Source organism: Haplochromis burtoni, unplaced genomic scaffold (genome assembly GCF_018398535.1).
Source record: "Haplochromis burtoni strain Fernald_Lab_line unplaced genomic scaffold, NCSU_Asbu1 Contig_11, whole genome shotgun sequence".
NCBI classification, from domain to species: Eukaryota; Metazoa; Chordata; class Actinopteri; order Cichliformes; family Cichlidae; genus Haplochromis; species Haplochromis burtoni.
This window is the reverse complement of record NW_024582372.1, coordinates 4,508,411-4,529,276: the sequence shown is the minus strand read 5'-3', so window position 1 is coordinate 4,529,276 and position 20,866 is coordinate 4,508,411. Positions and strand designations below refer to the sequence as shown.

At 37.3% G+C, this 20,866-nt stretch overlaps 3 protein-coding genes across 6 annotated transcripts; all 3 read left to right on the top strand.

Moving 5' to 3' along the window:
* Positions 1 to 88: 88 nt before the first annotated feature.
* si:zfos-1056e6.1 (uncharacterized protein LOC107988029 homolog) lies at positions 89 to 6,089 on the top strand. Of its 4 annotated transcripts, XM_005915022.2 has the most exons (10): positions 107 to 1,420; positions 2,509 to 2,576; positions 2,960 to 3,007; positions 3,135 to 3,199; positions 3,289 to 3,326; positions 3,897 to 3,976; positions 4,124 to 4,186; positions 4,483 to 4,533; positions 4,694 to 4,741; positions 5,054 to 5,584. In XM_005915022.2, exons 1-10 carry the CDS (start codon positions 1,288 to 1,290, stop codon positions 5,105 to 5,107), a joined length of 648 nt encoding a protein of 215 aa, XP_005915084.1. In that variant the 5' UTR covers positions 107 to 1,287; the 3' UTR covers positions 5,108 to 5,584. The 4 variants fall into 4 exon arrangements, with proteins under 4 accessions (XP_014195561.1, XP_005915084.1, XP_014195564.1 ...); XM_014340075.2 differs by lacking the exon at positions 4,124 to 4,186 and having other exon boundaries at positions 89 to 1,420; positions 5,054 to 6,089; XM_005915023.2 differs by lacking the exon at positions 4,694 to 4,741 and having other exon boundaries at positions 121 to 1,420; positions 5,054 to 5,575.
* Positions 6,090 to 6,268: 179 nt separating this feature from the next.
* ddias (DNA damage-induced apoptosis suppressor) lies at positions 6,269 to 10,635 on the top strand. Its single transcript, XM_005915020.2, has 5 exons — positions 6,269 to 6,651; positions 6,870 to 7,031; positions 7,570 to 7,678; positions 8,133 to 8,437; positions 8,693 to 10,635. The coding sequence occupies exons 1-5, from the start codon at positions 6,530 to 6,532 to the stop codon at positions 10,353 to 10,355; spliced, it is 2,361 nt and encodes a 786-aa protein (XP_005915082.1). The 5' UTR covers positions 6,269 to 6,529; the 3' UTR covers positions 10,356 to 10,635.
* Positions 10,636 to 13,053: 2,418 nt separating this feature from the next.
* LOC102288722 lies at positions 13,054 to 20,827 on the top strand. The gene is made up of 3 exons (XM_005915025.2): positions 13,054 to 14,092; positions 14,965 to 15,104; positions 15,255 to 20,827. The coding sequence occupies exons 1-3, from the start codon at positions 14,087 to 14,089 to the stop codon at positions 17,983 to 17,985; spliced, it is 2,877 nt and encodes a 958-aa protein (XP_005915087.1). The 5' UTR covers positions 13,054 to 14,086; the 3' UTR covers positions 17,986 to 20,827.
* Positions 20,828 to 20,866: the final 39 nt, after the last annotated feature.

Below are 20,866 nucleotides of genomic sequence, written 5' to 3'. Positions count from 1 at the left end.
ACAGAAGAAAAGAATGTATCACGATATATATCGTTACCCCACATGCTTCAAATTATACCATGATATGGATTTTAGGCCATATCGCCCAGCCCTACTCAAGAACATCTCTTTAAACAGTCTTTTCTCTATTGAGTTTCTTTTCAGATCCAGAATATATTAATTTACATGAAGTCTTTGTATGATATTGAAGCCTTTTTTGTGGTGAATTATGTACACAAGAAGGTCCTAAAAGGGCTTTCTTAAATAATGTCTGATTTTTTTCTCTCTCTCAGTTGTCCTGTTAGGTTTCCTGTAGGTTTTGTTTCACAGCTTTCAATTTTCTCCTCAAACATAAAGTGGCTTCGTGCCAAAAGAAAGAAAAAATAGTCTGACGTACTAACCGATCAACTATTGCAGACACGGTCTGTTAAACACGGAACAATCAGGCTTACAACACATTGCAGGGAATCTGTCTGGTCTTGCAAGTGCATTGTCAAAGAAGACAGTTTCGTTTTTCCCTTTAGGTTTTTCAAAACACTAACCAATCCTGCACCAGCTATGGATATAAAATCTCAAGACTCGGCTTCTTCCTAACATTGGACAAGCTGATTCTTTTTCACACGAAATTGTCTTAGACTCTGGATTGTACAACTAACATGTCGGCTTGGCGCAACAAACAAAACTACAGTTTTTTTTTTAGAAAGTTTAATGAAGAAACTAGACAAACTGGTGCTCTTCAAGACAGCTAGTAATTTCACACTGACAAATATGAGACAATCCTGAGTTTCAAGTTCTTCAAGTTCTCTTCTGGTTCAGTCCATCTGTTTGTGTCTAAAACAGACTTGAAAGATGATTCCTGATGTCAGTAGGTTGTCAGTTAGTATTATTACTGGTACTTCTTACACATTTTAAGCAGTGTTCTTTCGGAAATCTTCGGTATCTTAAATATTATGACACGTCACATTTATATTTTTTCATCGTCTCAGACCTTATAAAGCATATGGTGTTTGAAAGTAACCAAAAAGAGTCTGTGGGGTTTTTTTTATTTTAAATTAAACCACCTGTATATGTAAAATGAAATGCCATGTTTATATTTCCTTAAGAGGATATACTATTATTGAAGAGCTGTGTGCATTTTCCGCACCCATACATTACATTCTCTGAATAACTTAGGGTGGTGACCACTTAAAGAACAGCAGTTTTTCTTTTATTTGCAAAGCTATCCTTAATAAAGTACCATTCTATTTATTTAGAATGGTACTTTATTAAGGCTGAAGTTCTAGCCTTATTTTGAAGGTCTCTTGCCGGATGTATAATCTATTTTTTATACTCGCTGGCTGCGGCTGCTTCTGCTCTCTGACTAAAATGTCTATCGTCAGTTTTGATAAATTACCTCAGGTATCAAAGATTTGGATCGCTCTGAGGCGGCTTGACAAAAAAGGTTCGTGAGTTTGTGTGAGTTTCTTGTCTTCTCGTCAGCCGTGATTTTTTTTAAAATTACTCACTGATGTCAGTCTGTGCGTCTGTGTCCATGGCAACCAGCCCCTTTAACCCGTTAAAGTCAAAATGAGGATTATGTGCTCATATTTTCTTTTTCTTTTTTTCCCCAGATAATATAAGTTAAATCCATTTTAAAAAATGTCATATTATTTTTTGCTTTATCAGGCAATAACGTACTCATAAATAACCCCCCAAAAGGGTAGGAGCATTTCGCTGGTGACTGTTATATTAGACCGCGAGCTCACATCTAAAATTATTTTATTTTACTTTTTTCTTCAAAAGAACCAAAGAGGGAACAAAAATCTGATTATAGGATTACTAGAATCATGCAATTGGGTATTTAGCAAATATATTAAACGGTTAATTTTAATAAGAGATGAATGAAATACTGTAACAATCAAGTGTTCAGATGTGAGTGTTTAAAATCCATGTCAAACATGGACAAACAACACACCAAAACATTTGTGCCTAATAGCCTATATATACATATATATTTACATAACACTTACACATAATGTATATCTAAACAATCTGCAGTTAACTGAAAATACTAAACACAACAAATGTCTCTAGTTAACTATAAAGTCCATTCACTTGGATTGTAAATTTGATTTTTCATGATACTCATGTGAAGTGTGCTACCATGCATTCAAACACAGTATATGTAAATCCAGCTTTCTCATGACGGCCATAAGACATAAATAAGCACTTCTGTGTTTAGAGAGATTATACTAAATATACTGCTTTTTAGATCTGATGCACTGATAACATTCAATTAAGTTCAATCCAATTCAATTTAATTTTATTTATGTAATGTCAAATCACAAAAACAGTTGCCTCAAAGTGCCTATAACTATACTAACCAAATGTCCAGCTACTGGCATGTTTTCCACAGCATTGGTGGCTGTTTTGGCTTATATCTTTATAAATTATAAGTGAATGATTGATTAACCATTAATAAATGCACTGTTTGCAATTATGTAATGGTAACATTGTAAAAAGTAGACTCTTACATTTACTTTGCTGCAGATGAAAAAGTGGCTACTCTTCGAGAAGTGTCTATTCCCCCAGCAGCTGATGTTACCATCATTGTACAGGTATGCATTCATCCATCCATTGAGTCAGCCAATCAACTTTAAAATCTCCAAAGTTATACATTTAATTCTCACAAATATGCATTTAAAGCAGACATTAAATTTAAAGATTTAAAATGATCACAGTCCTCACAGCATTTGTTGAGATTTGATTAATCTTTTATGTGTAATTATGTAATTGTTCTTTCTTATCATGTGTATTTTTGGATTGATTTGTTTTGTTTTTGTTGTTTTGACTTTGACTTTAAATCATTGATTGTTAATATTATTAAGTATAAAACGTGAATGTGCTCTTTTGTTGTTTACTTATTAAAATATTGTAAAATATAATATATTATATTATATTATATTATATTATATTATATTATATTATATTACCTTTTCAGATTGTCAGCAGTGCTTTTGGGCTGAACTGCTCCAGTGTTGTGTTCAAGGTACATGTGTAAAATACAGGCATTTCTCTAAACGTTTAGTGGAAGTGGGTCCATGTGTCAAAAATGATTAATGAAAAAAAAATTGGTGGGAGCTCTTGAAAACACAACAAGTTTCCTCTGTGTGTAGATAAGGAACCATCATGGCCATCTTATCCCTCTGAACAGCTCCATCCCTGCTAACAGCAAGCACATGTATGTGGTCTGGTGATGTAAAAGTCTTTACATTTAATCACTGCATACTGAAAATATATAATCAAGCAGTTATATATTTTTCTTCACAGACCTTACGTGCTTGAGGTTGCAAAGATCTTTCAGCATGGTAATCAGTGTGTTTATCTTTAACAGTCTGTAAATGTTTCTACATTTCATAATCCTGTTAATGGAATAACTACAGCCAATCAGCTTAGCTTATGGGATATACAAAGGCAATGGAATTATGAACAAACCTTGTATCAAACTTTTTCCAGAATAGAGGTGCTGGGACCCCTCCCAGCACCTCTATTCTGGAAAAAGTATTTGCAATGATTCATTTGCTGTAAAAGAAAAATAGAACATAATATAAAGTATTAGATTTTCTTGTCATGGGACAGTTTTTTAAACAACAGACAGAAATTTTAGAAGGTATCACAAATGGAATATCCTAAAGACTACTCTTGGTCAGCATCCACATCCTGTGAATGGAACCGCAGCTTTAATAGTAGCAGTGAATGGACTCGTTTTCCTTTATTTTGGATGGGAAACACATGAAACACTTAAACATGAATCAGTTTATCATGGCTAAATTATTCTACAAATAGTAAAGAAGATACAGAAAGAAAGATCACTACAATGTATAGTCCTGAACAAAAAGGCACCTTTTTGATTTCTGTTTGGTTTCATATTACTTCAGTGTGTCCCAAGCCAAGAACCATCCCCATGACTGTGATCAATAAAACTATGAAAACAAGACTACAGACTATTGAAAGAAGGGTAAGTGCAAGTATTCTTTAATGAGAGTACAGTACAGTTAGTGGTTTGGCAGTAGTCCACAGACTGATCTCTGAATGAATATATTAACGACTTAATAACAGATGCTACTTGTCTGTAAATGATTTTAGATTGTATTTTTAATTATAGATACAGAGACTGGAAGACCTTCTTCCTCAAGTCAAACTCAGGCGTAATGAAAAACTAACCCAGGTATTTAAACTTTCTTAAAGCGGTGAATGCACTGAGAAACATAGCAGAACCATATTGAAGAGTTTTAGCCTCTTCATCAAATCTCTTAACCCATTAAATCCCCAAAATTTCCCTGCAAAATAAGTGCATGCATTTTACTCCTTAGACATCCCCTACACACAATATGTTTAATTGTTTTTTAATGTCGTAGGGGCTTAGAGCAGCAAAAGTTGTTCCCAGTGGGTTTAAATGGGTTAATATTACAGTGAGTTTTTAAAAAATCAAACACCTGGTCATTATCTTTTTGTCTGTATCAGGAAATTGAATGTCTCAACCAGAAGTTGAGGTTTCTTCATCAGAGAATGCAGGTAAATCAAAAGTAATTATCATCCAACTTCTGCACACAGGGTAGTTTAGTAACTACCTTAAAAAGTGAAAATCTATTATGGCACATTCACATAGGATAAGGCAGGGTAAGATATCCTTTATCGATCTCCTTCAATTCATTCCCTTCCTTTCACTCATCAGCATAAGGAGCAGTTGTCAAAATATCTGGTGGACCAACTCCAGTTAGAAGTCAGTGCCTTGAACAAACACAAGCTGACATGAGAATTAACCTAGCGTATTTTTTTTAATTATAAATTAAAATAAAGCAAAATCTGTGTCTTTTTTTTATATAATTCCTGTGTCTATTATGACATTGGGGATTTGTCTATTTATGTTGTGCTTTATCACTCATCTGCACCTTAAATAACAGATTGAGATATGCAGCACTTTTATTTACTTTTATTTCAAATACAGTTGAGTATAATGAATAATGTGTGTTAGACATATTTACATTGTTTAGGTGTTTTTCTTTTATGTTGGTTCTGCTCTGAATTGTTGCAGGTAGCAAATTCTCACACATGGAAAGGGGTGTTGATCAGAGCCCCTCTGTGGTAAACTGAGAGCCGCATTTCAACTGCAGAGCAACAGAGCAATGGTTATAATTGCCATCATGGTGCATCATGTTACTATGTACAACTGGTTCATGATTTGTGTTTCCTATGTTATAGTGTTTCCAACTACTTATATTATTTATATTAGGATTTCAAACACCTGTAGCCATCCATCTAGTCACAGTCTGGACAAAAAGGCCTTAAACATTTAGATCACAGACTCGTGTTTGTATTCTCCAGGTTAATGCTGATAGTTCTTTCGTGTACTGCTTTTCTGTCTTCAAATGTAGTGAATATATTCCTGTCACCCACCCAAGTATAAGAGCAATATATCTGTAAGACCTTCACTTACTTGAGTAGCAAACAAGTAGCAAACTCATTTTGACTGGTGAACGATGAGTTTGATTGTATACTGTGTGTACCTTGAAATAAATAAAATAATTGAATGAAATAAAAATAGTCTGACTGCATTATTTGTTATTAATATTTATTCATTTTGGAACTCTTATGCTCAGAATCTTTGTTGTTGTTTTCTCTTACTGGTTGTGAAAACGACAGTGGTTGCAAATGTTGGGCAATTTCCTGCCTTTGTAACAAATGATGCAAGCACTGAAACCGGTCAGGTCTGTCACACAGTGTTCAGTAATTTTTCTTGTGAAGGGGATTATGCATATCCAATTGCGACATAATATGCAAAGGCTAGGTGGCATCATGGGATTTTATGAAAAACTGTCATTTATTTGTCAAAACAAATGCTCAGAAATTTCTCCCTTATTGGTCCCTTTAGGCACTGTGCATTGAACTTTTTGATGTTAAAAGTGAGCAGTAGAGTTTGTTTTCAGACACTGCTGAATCATCATACTGGACATAACTTCAGTTTACACGTTATCCAAACAAGTCTTAAATGACTGGATTTGAAGAAAAAAAATGAATACAGACACTTCACTCTGACAAATTTTCCAATTTTAGACGAAAATGATAGGCAAAAGGACAAAAAATGTATCTAACAGAAATTAATTTGATTTTTTTTACTAATATATCTATAATTAAATAAAATACATATCATGCAGTAGTTTAAAACATTATTTTATTAAAATTATCGTAGATTCATCAAGAAATGTAGTTTCATGTGATCGTCTTATACAGTAGGTGGCGGTGCATCCTCCAGCTGACTCACGTACAACATGGAAATGAAGACACGAAGAAGTAGCATTTTGTGTACAGTTAGCAAAAGGGCATGTTTGTTATGACGGCATTAAAGTTAGATATTGGCGGGCTTTGCTATGTTTTTCGTAACGCTTGTAATAGTTTTTCGTGCTCAAATCCTTCGGTTACAAAAACAGATCAAATAAACAGTCATGTATTAAGTGGGTAATTAACTAGCGGTTAGCCTGCTATCTGCAGCTGCGTGTCTCAGTTGCCTGAAATGTCTTATAGACGGGCACTGGTGGATTGTGCGGTGTTGTCTCTGCAAGATCCCTGTGTGTTTTATCCGTGTTGCGGATGCTGTTTCTCCAGGATTGATGTTGACCAGCAGGACACTATGAGGTAAACACAAAGGTTCAGTTGTAGCCGAGAAACGGTAGCATTGTGAAAATCCCTTTAGAAACTGTGCTGAGAGGACTGTATCTAAGTGAGATACAGTCCAGTTAAAAGTGAATGGATTTCTTTTAGAAAATTAGAATATTTTTTTATACAATGTATGTTACCTCCGTTACCTGACAGTATATGGATACTGGTCAATCGTCTCTGTGTACCCACCACAGATGCAGATGCTTCAAGTGTGGTTACAAGTGTCTGAGAGAACAGGTGGATTACAGGTACCGTCTCTCACTGAGGGTGGCCCGGGACGGACGTATATTCGGGATAACAGTATTTGGAAACAGCTTGAAACCATTCTTTGGCATTCATGCAAATGAATTACAAAGGTGAGTACAGAAAACACAATGCAAGTTCCTATTATCAAGACTGAATAACTATTAAAATGTTTTCCCAGGTTTAGAAGGAGTATATATTGGGATAAAGCAGAGGCCATGGATACATATAAGTTGAGGTCATAGTATGTGATGGAGTTGGTGTACTGGTTGTTGTCACTTAGGGTTTACTACACCTCCCTCCGAATATAAGAGGGTGGAGAAAACATTAGAACACTAGTGAGTGCTTTGCAGTTCAGTACAACACCAGGACCACCATCCACAAAAATGCCAGAATTTAAGATTTTTGGCAAGTTTCTATTAACCCCCCAAAAAAGAAGGAAAGAAATGGCAGTCCTATTGTATTAAATTTAACAGGTGTACCTAATAATATGGAGACAGTGGATACATGCTATTTGTTTTGTACCTCTTCTTTTTAAAGTGCAGATTTTAGTGGTTTTTTGTCAGTTTCAAATGACTACAACGTGTGAAGAACATAACATCTTCTCTGATGGTTAAGTGAAGAGCTGTGTGGGCTTTGTGTCTTTTATAGATTGGTGGAAAACTTGGACAGACCCGTGGAACAATCTAGAAGACTCACATTGCTGGTGAAGGCAGTCGAGGACTGTTTCATTGGCAGACATTTCATTTTTGGTATAAAGGTACATTCGTAAATCACGTGTGTAAAAGTATTATGTGACATGCAAGATCAAAAGTTATTCAAATACATATGAAGACTTAAAAATAGGCATTCAACATTTAGTCACTATTGCTGTTTGGAGTTTTTTTTGTTTTCTTTTTATATAACTTGAAATCAGTGACTTCCTGGTCACACAAAACAGCAGAAATTAACTCAAACTCAATTGTCCATATTTTTTTTATTCCTGCTGTTACTTTGAACATAAAATGATTTAAAAAACATGAAAAGCAAGACGAACTATGCAACAATTAAATAATAAACGTCTCTCCACATTTCACAATTTTAGTTTCTCAGTTCACCATTATAGAAAATAAAATAATAGGATCAATATATGTCCAAAATGTGTTCTAATTATGCTTACTTTATTTTTGCATTGTTTGAGCTTAGCTGTCTGTGGTATCATCTGTGTTGTTTAGGTGATGGAAGCAGAAAGTGCGCTTTGGTTTGGAGGACCTGTTCTAAGTGGCTCCAGCAGTAAAAATTTTGTTGCTACTCAGATGATTCTTCCCAAAGCAACGGGAATGGGAGGATGCACCGTGGTCAGTTATTATCGGGTTCTTCTTCAGAAAGCTTCTGAATCTGAACTTGTATCTGCTGATACCAGCAGAATCTCCAGTCTTCCAGCAACAACCCCGCTCCTCATTCATGATCATTCTCCAACTAGCAGCTTTAGTGATGCCACACTATCTGCCTCTCATCTTTTGCCCCGATCACTTCAAAGGTAATGAAATTAAGAAATGATACAATCTTCTGTATTTTCTGTCCAAAAAAACCCTACTAACTAGAGAGTCATGTACTCCTATGTACTATTCCTTTGTAGGGACTACAAAATAACAATAAATGGCTCTGAAAGCCAAAGTAAAAACCATACATATTCTCATAAGCTACTGATATTGACTTCTAAGCATGTGGGTGGAGGTGCTGTTACATTACATGCAAAAATGATAATTGATAATAGCTTTTGTTTCCTTCCTAGATCACGTTACATAGACTGCACCCTTACTCCCACAGCTCCATGGCAGCAATCACTTGGACTGGTTACATCATCAGCAGAGCAGGAAGAAGGCTGCAGTACCCAGGAATGTGGAGATGAAAACAGAAGTCAGGCTGACAAAAGTGTAACACCATATCTTGCACAGAGGGGTTGCCAGGAAAACCAAAAAGTGGAAAAGGACTTGGCTCCTTTTTTCTCATTGCAGCGCAGTTTTTATGAGAGTCCATCATCTGAGAAGGGAGCTAGAAACAGCCCTAGCCTAAAGACTTGGTTAAGGCCGTCCCAGTATTGTCAGAATAGCCCCAAAGAAAAGGAGTTTTCTACTGGACAGCTCACCAGAACATTTTCATCAAGCTCATTGCCTTGGAACGATTTGCCTTTCTCTGAAAGTCTGACAGAGTTTTTATGTGAAGCCAATAAAGATTTTGACACTGATAGAGATACGAAACAAGTTCAGAATGTTCACTGGAAGGAAGTAAAGGCAAGAAATAACCTGGGAAACAGCAGCTTAATAAGTGAAACATCTTCCCAAAGAAATGCACAAATAACAGACAGGCATTTGCAAGCATTGTTGGATGCCACTAATACGCCTGCAACAAATGGATGTGGCTCACATGATTCAGCCAGCAAAGAATGCAAGAACCCTCTTCTGTTTGTCAAAAGGAGTCAAGATAGAAACATTTATTCCCATGGGTGTTATCAGGTGGATGGCACAGCTAGTTCACTGTCTTTTCAAAAGGAGGAAGAAGAGCAGCTTGAGGGGGATGCCTACAACTGTTCAGCAGATCTGTTTGATAGCTCAGACACGATCAATCTTGAAACGGAGAGGTTCACCATGCATGCAGAAGCCGTCGGTGATGGCATGGAAGCTTGCTCACAGTTTTCCAAGGCAGATGAGCATCATCTGATTTATGAAAATGCGAATGTGACACAATCAACACCAGATAAAGGGAAATTTAAAAAAAGTAAATGCAGGGAGAGTTTGATTCCACAAGACACAAAAGAATTTGACTTTGTCCCTCCCTCTCAGTCCACACCCATTGTAAAACTAGGCGTCGTATCATACTCATGTGTTGACTTGTACAAAAGCGTGACAGGTGAATTCAGTTCACAGCCTGTCAATCAAAAAAGTTTTAATGCAAATTTACATGAAATGGAGAGTAAAAACAATTCTGTTCATAAACTGAACTGTGGTAATGGTGACCAGGCTTTGCAGAGTGAGATGGAATCTGTCAAAGAAAACTTTGTGTGGAGAACTACATCCAGCAGACACAGCCACAAACTTACCCCCAAAAGAAAATTCTTGAAACCAGTCGAGCATAAAAACAGTCTACAACCTCTGCAGCACCTTAGGGTGCAGGAAGAGGCTCTAAACCGCATGTCAATCAACTGTAAAGCAAGATTTATTGACGTGTCAGAGTGTGGCTATGACAATGAAGCAATTGTTCCTCCTACACCTGCGAGTAAAATCCAACAAAGTGTGCCAATCCGCAAAAGAAAGCTGACAGACAACCGCAACAATTTTGGTTCCATCGAGTGTGTGCTGAGAAAGACAGAAAATTGTGACAGTGAAGAGGTTAGCGAAGGGATTCATGGGAGCCAGACATGTGACTGCTCTAGAGATCTGTTCTCTGACTCTTTCTGAGACATTGTGTTGCAGAGTGACTTGTAAGAAATCGTGCTCCATTGGAGTAATACTGCTGTTATTTTACTCTGTGTGAAACAGAAAAAGATGGCTCATATATTAAACACTATAGATAGAAGAGAGATGCTGTCTTGACCTTCAAGTTTGCACTTTGACTGAAAGTGTAATGAATTCGCTTCCTCCGCCTTTTTCATCAAATGCTTAGTCTAACTCAATGTTTTTCATTTTTATGCACTGTTTAGAAAGCGCTTTTAATTAAATGAAATATATAAACATGTTACATTTACCACAATCATTGCCTGGTCTTATTACAACCTGAGCTTAGCAGCAGTTAAGGTGGGGCAAAATCTCATCAACGACTATGGTTTTTGAAACATGTATAGAATGTGTTTGTATGTCCACATACTTATAGATCCATATTTTTGAAAGTATTACTGTCTTCTTTGAACACATTAAGGCTTTTTTCTAAAGGCTCAAGTGACTAAAAGCTTGAGCTCACAAGCGTATGAAAAATTATAGCTATTTACTTTAAGATGTTTGTAAGGTTAATATGTTTATATTAATACATGTCAATATAAATAAAGATTAAATACTATTACAAAAGATTATTTATGGAACAAAGGTCCCCTGATAGTTTAAGGCATGCTTTAGACCACAAAAGCCAACAACACTGTCACATCCTGAAAGCTCTCCAGTATAATTTGAATCACACCAGAGTCCTAAGCAGACCTCCTGTTCTCCTGGGTTCACACTGCAGTTGTGCCTTTCGAGGGGTGTTTATGTTGGGATGAGTGTGTAAGGTGTCATGCCAGAGAGCCAAGAATAGCAGCAATGACTACAATGTTCTGGGGGTGTGATCAAAATAGAGAGAGATGAAGACGATGTTACATTGGTAAAACTGGAAGTGGAACAAGTGAACAGCTGGAGCCTTGTACTGCATGTGTTACAGAAACAAGATTGGCATGTAGTCAGCTGGGTACGGCATTATTGTGTCTGTGTGTGAATGCACGTGCCTCTTTGGTTGGTACTTGTATCTTAAAAATGCTTATGTGCACAGTTTAACTGATTTTGGAAAACTCACGTGAATACATGTGACATGTGAATTTGCTGTTCATTTGGTTTCGCAAATGATTATGCATGGGTGTATCACAAAGTCTTGGTTTGCCAGACAGGTGGTTGAGACTGAAATATCTCTAAATCCCATGTAGCATGATGTTGGTAATGGCCATGTGACGATACCTATGATCCCACTATATGTTAATCTACTTGATGCAATGGCAGAAGATTGCTTTTGAGGATCCCCTGCTTTTATTATATATTTTTTTCCACTAGGAGCACAGGCCAAATGAGATTATTATTGGAAATAAGTCAAACATTTTTGATTTACTTCCATGCTGCATGTGATAGTCATCAAAGACCATTATCAGATAAGAATGAAAAAGAACCTATTATACTAGCTTGGTTTTGATTGTTGTTTCTCTTCTGTTAACCTTGTCAAACGACATATTCAACATTATGCTTTGATGTCCTCCAGCAACCATGGTTAACAGCCAACTAATAATGCCCTAAAGGACATTTTCAGTCACGAATGGATTCCAGGATCTGTGCAGTGTATTTTTGCAAGGCTTCTTCTTGCGGAGAGATGAAAAACAGACCATGTATTTGGTGTCGAGAGTTTTACGAGTACTTGACAATTTCTTTGTGAAATTTTGCTTTGGTGCCTGTTTTTGGATTAGGTCACAGTGACATCCAGCTACTACTGCAATGTGGTTATTCTGCTATCTGTTGTTAGCTGCTTCATTAATAATAAAAAAAATCTATCCTTTAGTTTCAGTAAGTTTAATTACATGATTTATGCAAATAGGAAACACAAAATGAATGTTTTCATATTCTGAATGAATGTGATGATTCAGGACTAGCAAGTATTGAAATTTGCAACTTACTGCACTAGTTTACATAAAATATAGGTGATATAAATGGGATTGTTTTTGTTTCTATGTAAATTAGTCCTTAGCCTTTTGAGGCTTTATGAGTGAAGCCCCATAACATCATATTGTTCCAAAACCTGCAGCTGTGTCTGTGAACAAGGGAGACACTGCCTTTGCATGCAGCAGTACAGTACGTGAGTTATGTCACCAAGCACCCAGTGAATGGAAACATTCAAAGCCACGGTGTGCCAAGCTTAAAGTACGTGTGGTACTCTGAGAGAGAAAGGGGTGGGAGGGGCTGAGGGGCACGGTTACGTAATTCAAATAATTACTATATAGGGCAGATCGATTAACTATTAAAATTCTGTTTTTGTTCATACTATGTATATGCTTTCTTTGACATTCTTTTAAAATTCGGCTGCAGTGAGAGGCAGAAATCATGAGACACAGAGTCATGCATTAAGAGTCACCTGGCTGGAGTTGTACTATTAATCATACAGTGATGTCATGCACCTCAACCATTGGCCAGCTAAGAGATACAATTTTGTGATACTTTGCCTGTTTATTTTACCTACATTGCACTGTGGCACTTGATGACTTCACATTGCGTATACTAAAAGTACTAATGTTAAAGCGGACATTTTTAACACCTGGCAAAATATTCATTTTCCATTTTCTTGTACTTTTATAAACATGTTATAATGAAGCTGACTAAAAAAATACAGTGTATATATATATATATATATATATGTATTGGTTTATATGCATGGTATACTTTGAAAAACGAATATAATTTGTAGCATATGCAATAACTATGCACTTAATTCTTCATACTTTAAATATTTCATAGCAGCTAAGAATTTTTCAGTCCTTGACCTTCCTCGACATTTCCTGCGACATTAAGGGTTGTGACCCTCTTTTTAGTGCCACTGGACTTATTTTTATTATTTACTATGTGATGCAGTAGTAGTGCTACTGCACACTTTTTAGGTTAAATGTCCTGCTGCGTTGTGGACGGAGGTGTGGCTGTGACATTAGAGAGCTAAAGAGATTAGAAAGGCGTGACAGGCACATGGTGTGGAAGGGTGGAGAAATGGCTTAGTATGGCGTTGTCAACAAAACGTCAGCTGAGGGGGACTGGCTCGTAGTCCTGACACTGGAGAAGCTCCCCTCTGTAGAATCAAAGCAAATAGAAATACTTAAATACATCCCACTTTTCTTTTTTAGTGCTAATCATAATGCTTTTCTCTAACTTTACCATTTCAGCAGAAGACTGGTGGAGACTCAGAGCTAACAGAGTAATTAATGTTTTGATAAGATTAAAATCAGCTGTGCACTCTGAATGTCTATAGTTCACGTTAATTGCAGACTATTTTATAACTGTCCATGACCTCTGACCTCTCAACAAAAATAAAAGCTCCTTAAAATAGTTCCTGCTTCTGTTTTATTATGGGTATGAGGGACTTAATGGGAGCTTGCACTGTTTTTTGTCTGATGTGAGTACAAACACTGGTTCTGATTGCTTTAGTTCTGTGGTATCTTGTTGGCTGTCCGTGGGCTGGTCTCAGTCCTCTCCCCAAAAGAGGCTATGGAGATTCTGACGTTAGACGCTAGCACTCCTTATAAGCACCTGTCCATTCATGTCACGCCATGCTCCCAATAGGAAAAGCGTGTGATTGTTTTCCGAATGAGACAGTGTGCGTAGATAGTAAAGTGGTACTATATATCCTGCATATACAGTTCTTTTCTTCATTTCACTGCAAGCAAGACAGCTGAGGTTTGTTGTTTTTCTTCCAACATAATATGGAGGTAAGGGATCATTTTTCCTAATGTACATTTGAAATAGTATGTTTGATCAGTTTAATAGTCAGGTATAAGTTTGGAGTTCAGAGTAGATTTTTTTTTTAGCATTTTTGTTGTATATTAACAAGAAACAAAGACATTTATTGACAGCTGTGTGTATTTAAAATCTGATTTTTTCCCATGTGCTTAAAGTAGTTCTAGAAATTTAGAAAACCTCATAAAGAAATGTCTTGTGATTTTAACAGCTTATATATTTAAGAGAAAGGCAGTCTGCTTTTATATTCTTCGTGTGTGCACATTTTCTTTAATTTGGCAGAAATGGGGACATAAAGCTCTAGAATACATGTCCTTACTAAGTTTTAACATCTGTTGGATAGTGCATTTTAGGACAAAATCTTTAAGCCTTAAAATATGCTTTAGATAGTGAAATGTTTAGGAAGCACGCAGAGCTTTTTCAGATTTGTTTTGATCACTTTAATTATTCCTTCTGTTCAAAGTAACCTAACCTTGCCACTGTTCAGTGATGGGTGATACAATCCAAATCCAATCGATACAAAAATGTAACTCCGCTTATCTGAAGGAAATAATGCGCTTTGGCAGTGTGAGCAAAATTATCAGATGTATTTACTCTTTGCAGTGACAAACTGCAAGTGATAAACTGACAAAGTTTGGTAATTAAGGAAGTGTATTATTGAGATTCGCCGCCCTAGTTCATCAAATATGGACAGTGGAATCATCTCATTAGCTTCAATGCACTGATTTTGATTAATTTGATTTTGTCACCTGATTAATGCTGTGTCAAGTGTCTTTATGAACGTGTTCGTACTTGATTATAATAAGCAAGAATCTATTTTTACTTACTGCTCTGTACTCTCCAGGTGGCACCTTGTGCCCAGGAAGTTGGTAGACATGCGGCATTACTGTTGGCTTATCTGAACTTGCAGAGAAAACAAGGCCACTTTTGTGACCTTGTGCTCAGACCGGGACAGAATGCAGGTCAACTTTACCCCGCACACAGGTGAGAAAAATAAGCTAATAACAAACAAACACACCAACATATACATATCATCAAACTGCCCAATGATATCATGATTATACTAACAGTGTATGTCTTACACGATGTTCAGGATTTCAGACCTCACCACAAAACTGCTCTTTGTTCCCCCAGATGTGTGCTGGCAGCCTCTAGTCCAGTGTTGGCATCTGTCTTGTCCTCTGCTGGCGCTCTGGTGGAGCTGCAGGCCAAATGTCTCTCTGACTCTGTATTAACACCTCTTTTGGACTATATTTACACAGGGGATTTGCCCTACAGTTACGGCCAGCAACAGTATTATAGTCTGCTCACAGCTGCCTGCTACCTGCAGATGGATGAACTGCAAAAGGCTCTGAGGGCTCAACAGCAGACTGAGGTTTGCACTGCAAATGGCGCAGAGGCTTCTGCTGAAGCTGAAAAGAATTCTTATAGGACAACTGTGAATACCTCCCCTCATATGCCATCAACATCCAGCATTTTTACCTTTAGAAAACCTGACAAAACAAACATCTCCAGTGAACAAAGTATGACAACTTCACCAGACAGCGATATTCAGTATCAGGATTCAGACAATGTGGATCCGTTTAGTGAAAGTCAGATGCTCTCAGCTGCTATGGATTGCAGCACTGATGAAGTAGAAATAGATACAGGTAGAAATAGCAGAGACCACTGCAGTGGAAGGGATGCAAGGACTTTAAGCTATCCAAGTGCACCCTGTGGTATACTTGAAAGAACTGAAAGGAGCACAAATGCAGGACATGCCAGACAAGCAACTCATCTAACGCCACAGCATTTGACTCTGAATGTCCCTAGCATTGCTGAAGTGTATCACACGTCTAAAGTGGACAAAGAGGCGGAAAAGGATTGGCTTAATCCAGCTGGCATCTGGCAAAGGTACACAGGTGACACTCTGGTGAGGACAGCTGAAAATAGGAGGAGCTCATCTTCATCCCCACATTCATATTGTGCGGCAGTACCTGTCATCTGTCACAGCAGCAGAGCAGCTATCCCCCAGCTAGCAGATGTGTCTCCTGTGTCTCCCTTCCATTCAGCCCTCCAGACTTCAAGCAACTCCAGCAGGTCTCCAGTCTCACGTTCAGCGAGCATAGAAAATGACAGCATTATTGAAGGTATTACATCTAAATGCAAACGTCAATATCAAGCACAGAGCCAGGAATACGGCCACAATAAAAAACACACTATTACACAAAATCTGAATAACAAGGATAATTTAGATCAATGTGCTTTACAAGATTTATATTACAAATCCAGTGGAGGTAGATCTCATTTTGACAGCAGCGATTCAGATCATTTTACAATGCAGGGCAATGAATGTGTTGACAGAGGATCATCTCACTTTACCAACAATAATGATCAGCATGCTTATTGTGATTCCTTTCAGAAAAATACACACAATCTTAGAGAAGATTCAGTGCTGCAGAGTAAGGACTGGAGCCAAGAATTGAAGCATAAAATTGATCTCAGGTTTGATGATTTCTCAACCAAAAAAAAGCAGCTGGATTTCTTTGAATCCTACAATGTCAGCAAATTGGCAACAGCAACAGCAGAACCAGGAGGTCTGAGAGCTGAAGTTCCACTTATTGCTCATCCTGTGGAGGACTTAAACACAGAACATCTAGGTCCAGAGGAAGAGGTGAAAGAGGAACACAGTTACTCTAATAGAGTTCCAGCTGAAAGTGATATACAGGACAGCCACTGCAACTATGAACCAAAGAAAGGGTACTCAAACATATACAGAGCTGACACAAGTGCAAACAATGCTCCTTCGAACCATGATTCAAACTACAGTCCTACAGCGGTGGACACCAAAGAATACCATGCTGATAGCTTCCCGAAATCTCTGCAAACTGAAAAGACCTCAGGCACTGACATCATAGAATCACATTCGATTTTTACAATGCCTGCGGACAGAAACATGTCTGACACCAGTGTTGACAGTGCTGTGAGACACTCTTATCATGGACATCTTCGTTATCATTGCCTACAGCATGATGATATGCAAGAGGATGTGCACTTATTGCAAGGAGGTTCTGATCACAAACGCTCCCACTCAAACCACTTTGATGATTCTGATGGTTCAAGTGAGGAGGAAGACTTTGGTGCCTTTGAGAGTCCCCTAAAGCAGCACTACAGCTCAACAGAGACTACAGACCAGTTTCTTCTTCTGGATATTAGCACAAGACCTGCAGAACTATTAGTATCCTGCAAACACCAATCTGGCATAGAAGAGAAAGGGGATATGTTTGAAACTGGAATCTGGGCATATGATGGAGCAGAGAGGTACGAAAAAACATCTGTAGCATCTGTTGAAATGAAAACAGTTATGGCTGGGGCTAAATTTGGAACTGGGAGACTTGATATGGGTGGCACACACTGGGCTGCAAAGACAAATGCTGAGGAAAGAAAGACTGTTGTTCAAAGTAGTCCAGCTGTTGAGACTATTCAAAATTCTTGCATTGTGTCTGAAGTTTCCAACCTTAAAGAAGGTGAGAACCAAACCATTACCTCGACACACTGTTCACCTCCTGGAGTGTCAGACTCCATGCAACCCTCTGTGTCTTTTTGCATGGCATCTGGCCTTTCAACCAGCATGCCAACCAATAGATCAGCTCATCTGTCATCTCCTATTCACCACCCATTCCAATGCTCTCTATGCGACCGTTCCTTTAGCCAGCGAGGTTCTCTAAATAGACATGTGCGGAGCCACCTTGGTGTAAGGCCCTTCCCCTGCCCCCGCTGCCCTATGACTTTTTCACGCCAATACCGTGTCACCGAGCACATGCGTGTTCATCAGCGATGTACCCCTGGGAATGATTTTCAAAAGCCTCCTGCTTCATCAACTTGAGACTTTGAGGAAAAGCTAGGAAACTGAAATGCATTTTTCATTATAATATAATGTGTGTTAGGATGACAGTTTCCTTTAGTGTCTTGCAAATATATGTAAGACAGGGAATTTTTTTACATGTTCGATTTTTAAAATCAGAACTTGCAGCTGAAAGTTAGTGCCTTTAATGCAATTAATAAAGGCTATTCTAAATAAGCAAAAACAGTAGGAGGGCAAGAAAGTAAAGAAAAATAAATGTTGTGGATCTTAATCATTTTAATATGCAGCAGTAGGTAATCATGTTGATTCACAGCTAGAGCATCCTGGATTCAAACCAGGGCAGGGCCCTCCTGTTTGGAGTCATCCGACCTCTGGGATATCTAGTTTCTGTCACCAGCAAAAACAAGTGTTCTTGCGCCCTTGACAAAGGTAATAAAACTGGTGGGAGTTGTTTCCCATAATGTGTTCAGTATAGAGAATTTGTTTTCCTACAGCCATTAAATAAAATAATCTATTAACTGAACATAGTGCAAAGGCAACATATCAAATGCATGAACAGAGAATGAATCAAATGAAATGCTTTTTTGAATTTGATGCCAGCAACACATTAAGAACAGAGTGCGAGACAAGGCCATGTTGGCAGTGATGCATCATCTCTGATATCAGAAACCCTGTATAAGTATTTGGCAACTGAGGTAACTAAATGCTGAAGTTTTAAAGGCAATATGTTTCCCATTCTTACCTTAGTAGAAGATTTTAGCCTTTAAAGACTCTTTAATTGTTGCAATGTTATTTTGACATTCACTTGTTGAAATGAGCCTTTCCTTACAAGGGTATTCTTTTGGATGAAATGACTTATTCCAAAACCTGTATACTAATCCACTAATATACCTCTATACCATGCAGTACTTTGAAATGTGCATTGATAACAAACCACATGGCCCCACTTCTCTTTACTGCAGATTTTGTTTTTCATATATACATGTGTGCATGTGAGGATGTTCATTTTTAATCTTTGCATTTTTTTTCCGCTAACATTTGTGAATGCAACAACAAATCTTGTGATTAAATATTCCTGAGCCTATGCAGTTATTTCCAGTACAGAACAAATTTGGTTTTAAATACAGTTCTGCTTAGCTGCCATGTCACCATTGGCCTTTGTGAATATCTCTGCATACACAGATTTCTCCAGATTTTCTGTATCTTTCAGTGATATTATGTAGCTGTGTCTTAAATTGGAAATATTGTTCTTAAATTGTCTCTTACAGAGTTGTGAATTCCTCCATTCCTCTGAAAGATGTGTCCTCTTTTTTCAGTTCCTTTTATAACCAGTCATGTTGTTTAGTCATTGTCTTCCTCCATGTCACCCTATCCTAGCATTCTCCTGTTAGCCCTAAATTTACATATCCTTCATTCTTCACCATTTTTTTAAAATTGCCCCATTATAACATTTGCTTACATCAAATTCAAAAGTATACCATTTTTAACAGTTGATATATTCCCTTTTTACTATTTTAAGCTAAACATATGGTATGACTGATTTGCAAATCAGTACGAAACCCAGAAGCAACCTGGAAAACAAGGTGGCATTTCCCTGGAAACTAAGTGTAGAACAAATGAATATTTTATGTTTATATATTTGATATTTCACAATAACAATGTGAAAATAATGGCCAAATCTACAGAAAATACCATTCTGCAGCTTCCTTATCTGTTCGGCTTGCAGTTTACCGTACTGGCAGCTATTGCGTTCGCATATCAGTGTAAAACACTTTAAAAGATTGCGGTATACTACTGGCACCAAACAACAGACAGATACCAGCTCATGCACAAAGTAGATCATTTAGTATCTAAACAGATAGAGTTTATTAGAGACCAAACTGAGTAAAACTCAATAATTACTTCACATTCACCAGGTAGCCAGAACCATGACATTTCCTCTCTGTGTGTGATTTAATTTAAAGATATTACCATGTCAACTAACTGGCTGGTACATTGTATTCCAAAGTTGCTTTCACGGCCTTTCACTTCCACAGGTACCAGAGCTGTCTAGTCTAATGCAGAGAGGGAGACACACACATATTTTATGCTCTTATTAACTTTACATGTTTAGCCATTAAGTAGTGTAGTAGATCTTTGCCATAATATTGACTTCATTCCATTTAGTGTTGTGATTCTGAATCTCTCTATATGTAATAGTTATATGTCTCACATAGTGTTCCCTGTAAGAGAGGACAGCTTGTTGGGTGTCACAGTGTTTGTGCCAATGGTGTGAAACATGAGTCAAGGGCAGCTATGAGGTTCTGTGCATGTTCTGTCTGGTCTATTCCAAAATATTTCTGTTAGGGACAGAAGGGTGAAAAAGGATCATATTATTTGGTATCTTACACCTGGTATGAACTATTGGTACCTTTGATAGGTAAATACATATATAAATAAAAGGGCAATGCAATTTATGAGAGGTGCTTTAAGTTCCTAAGATTGTGTTTTCATGTTCTGAAGTTCCCGCCTATTTTAATTTTTTTTTTTTTAAGTTTAACTTGTGATGCTAAAAAAAAACCCTTGTAGGACATTTACTTGTGTACTTATGATTAATAAGGACTGTTAATATTGTTTTGTTATACTAATGTAATAGTTTGGGCTCTATGGCTTTTGAAACATTAGCTGTGAGATGAGCAGTCTCCAGATAAAATCAACCAGCTGATCTAAGAACACTGGAACAGTCAAACTGCAAAGTGAGACAAAGACAAACATTTCTGATAAAAAAGATGTAATTAATTTTGAGATCATTTAACTTTAATATTATAAGAATGTAACATTGTACTTCAACTGCATTAAAAGGTTTCATGAAAAATGTTACGATACCTTAAAAATATTTGTGTGTGTGTCTTTCTTGCATCTC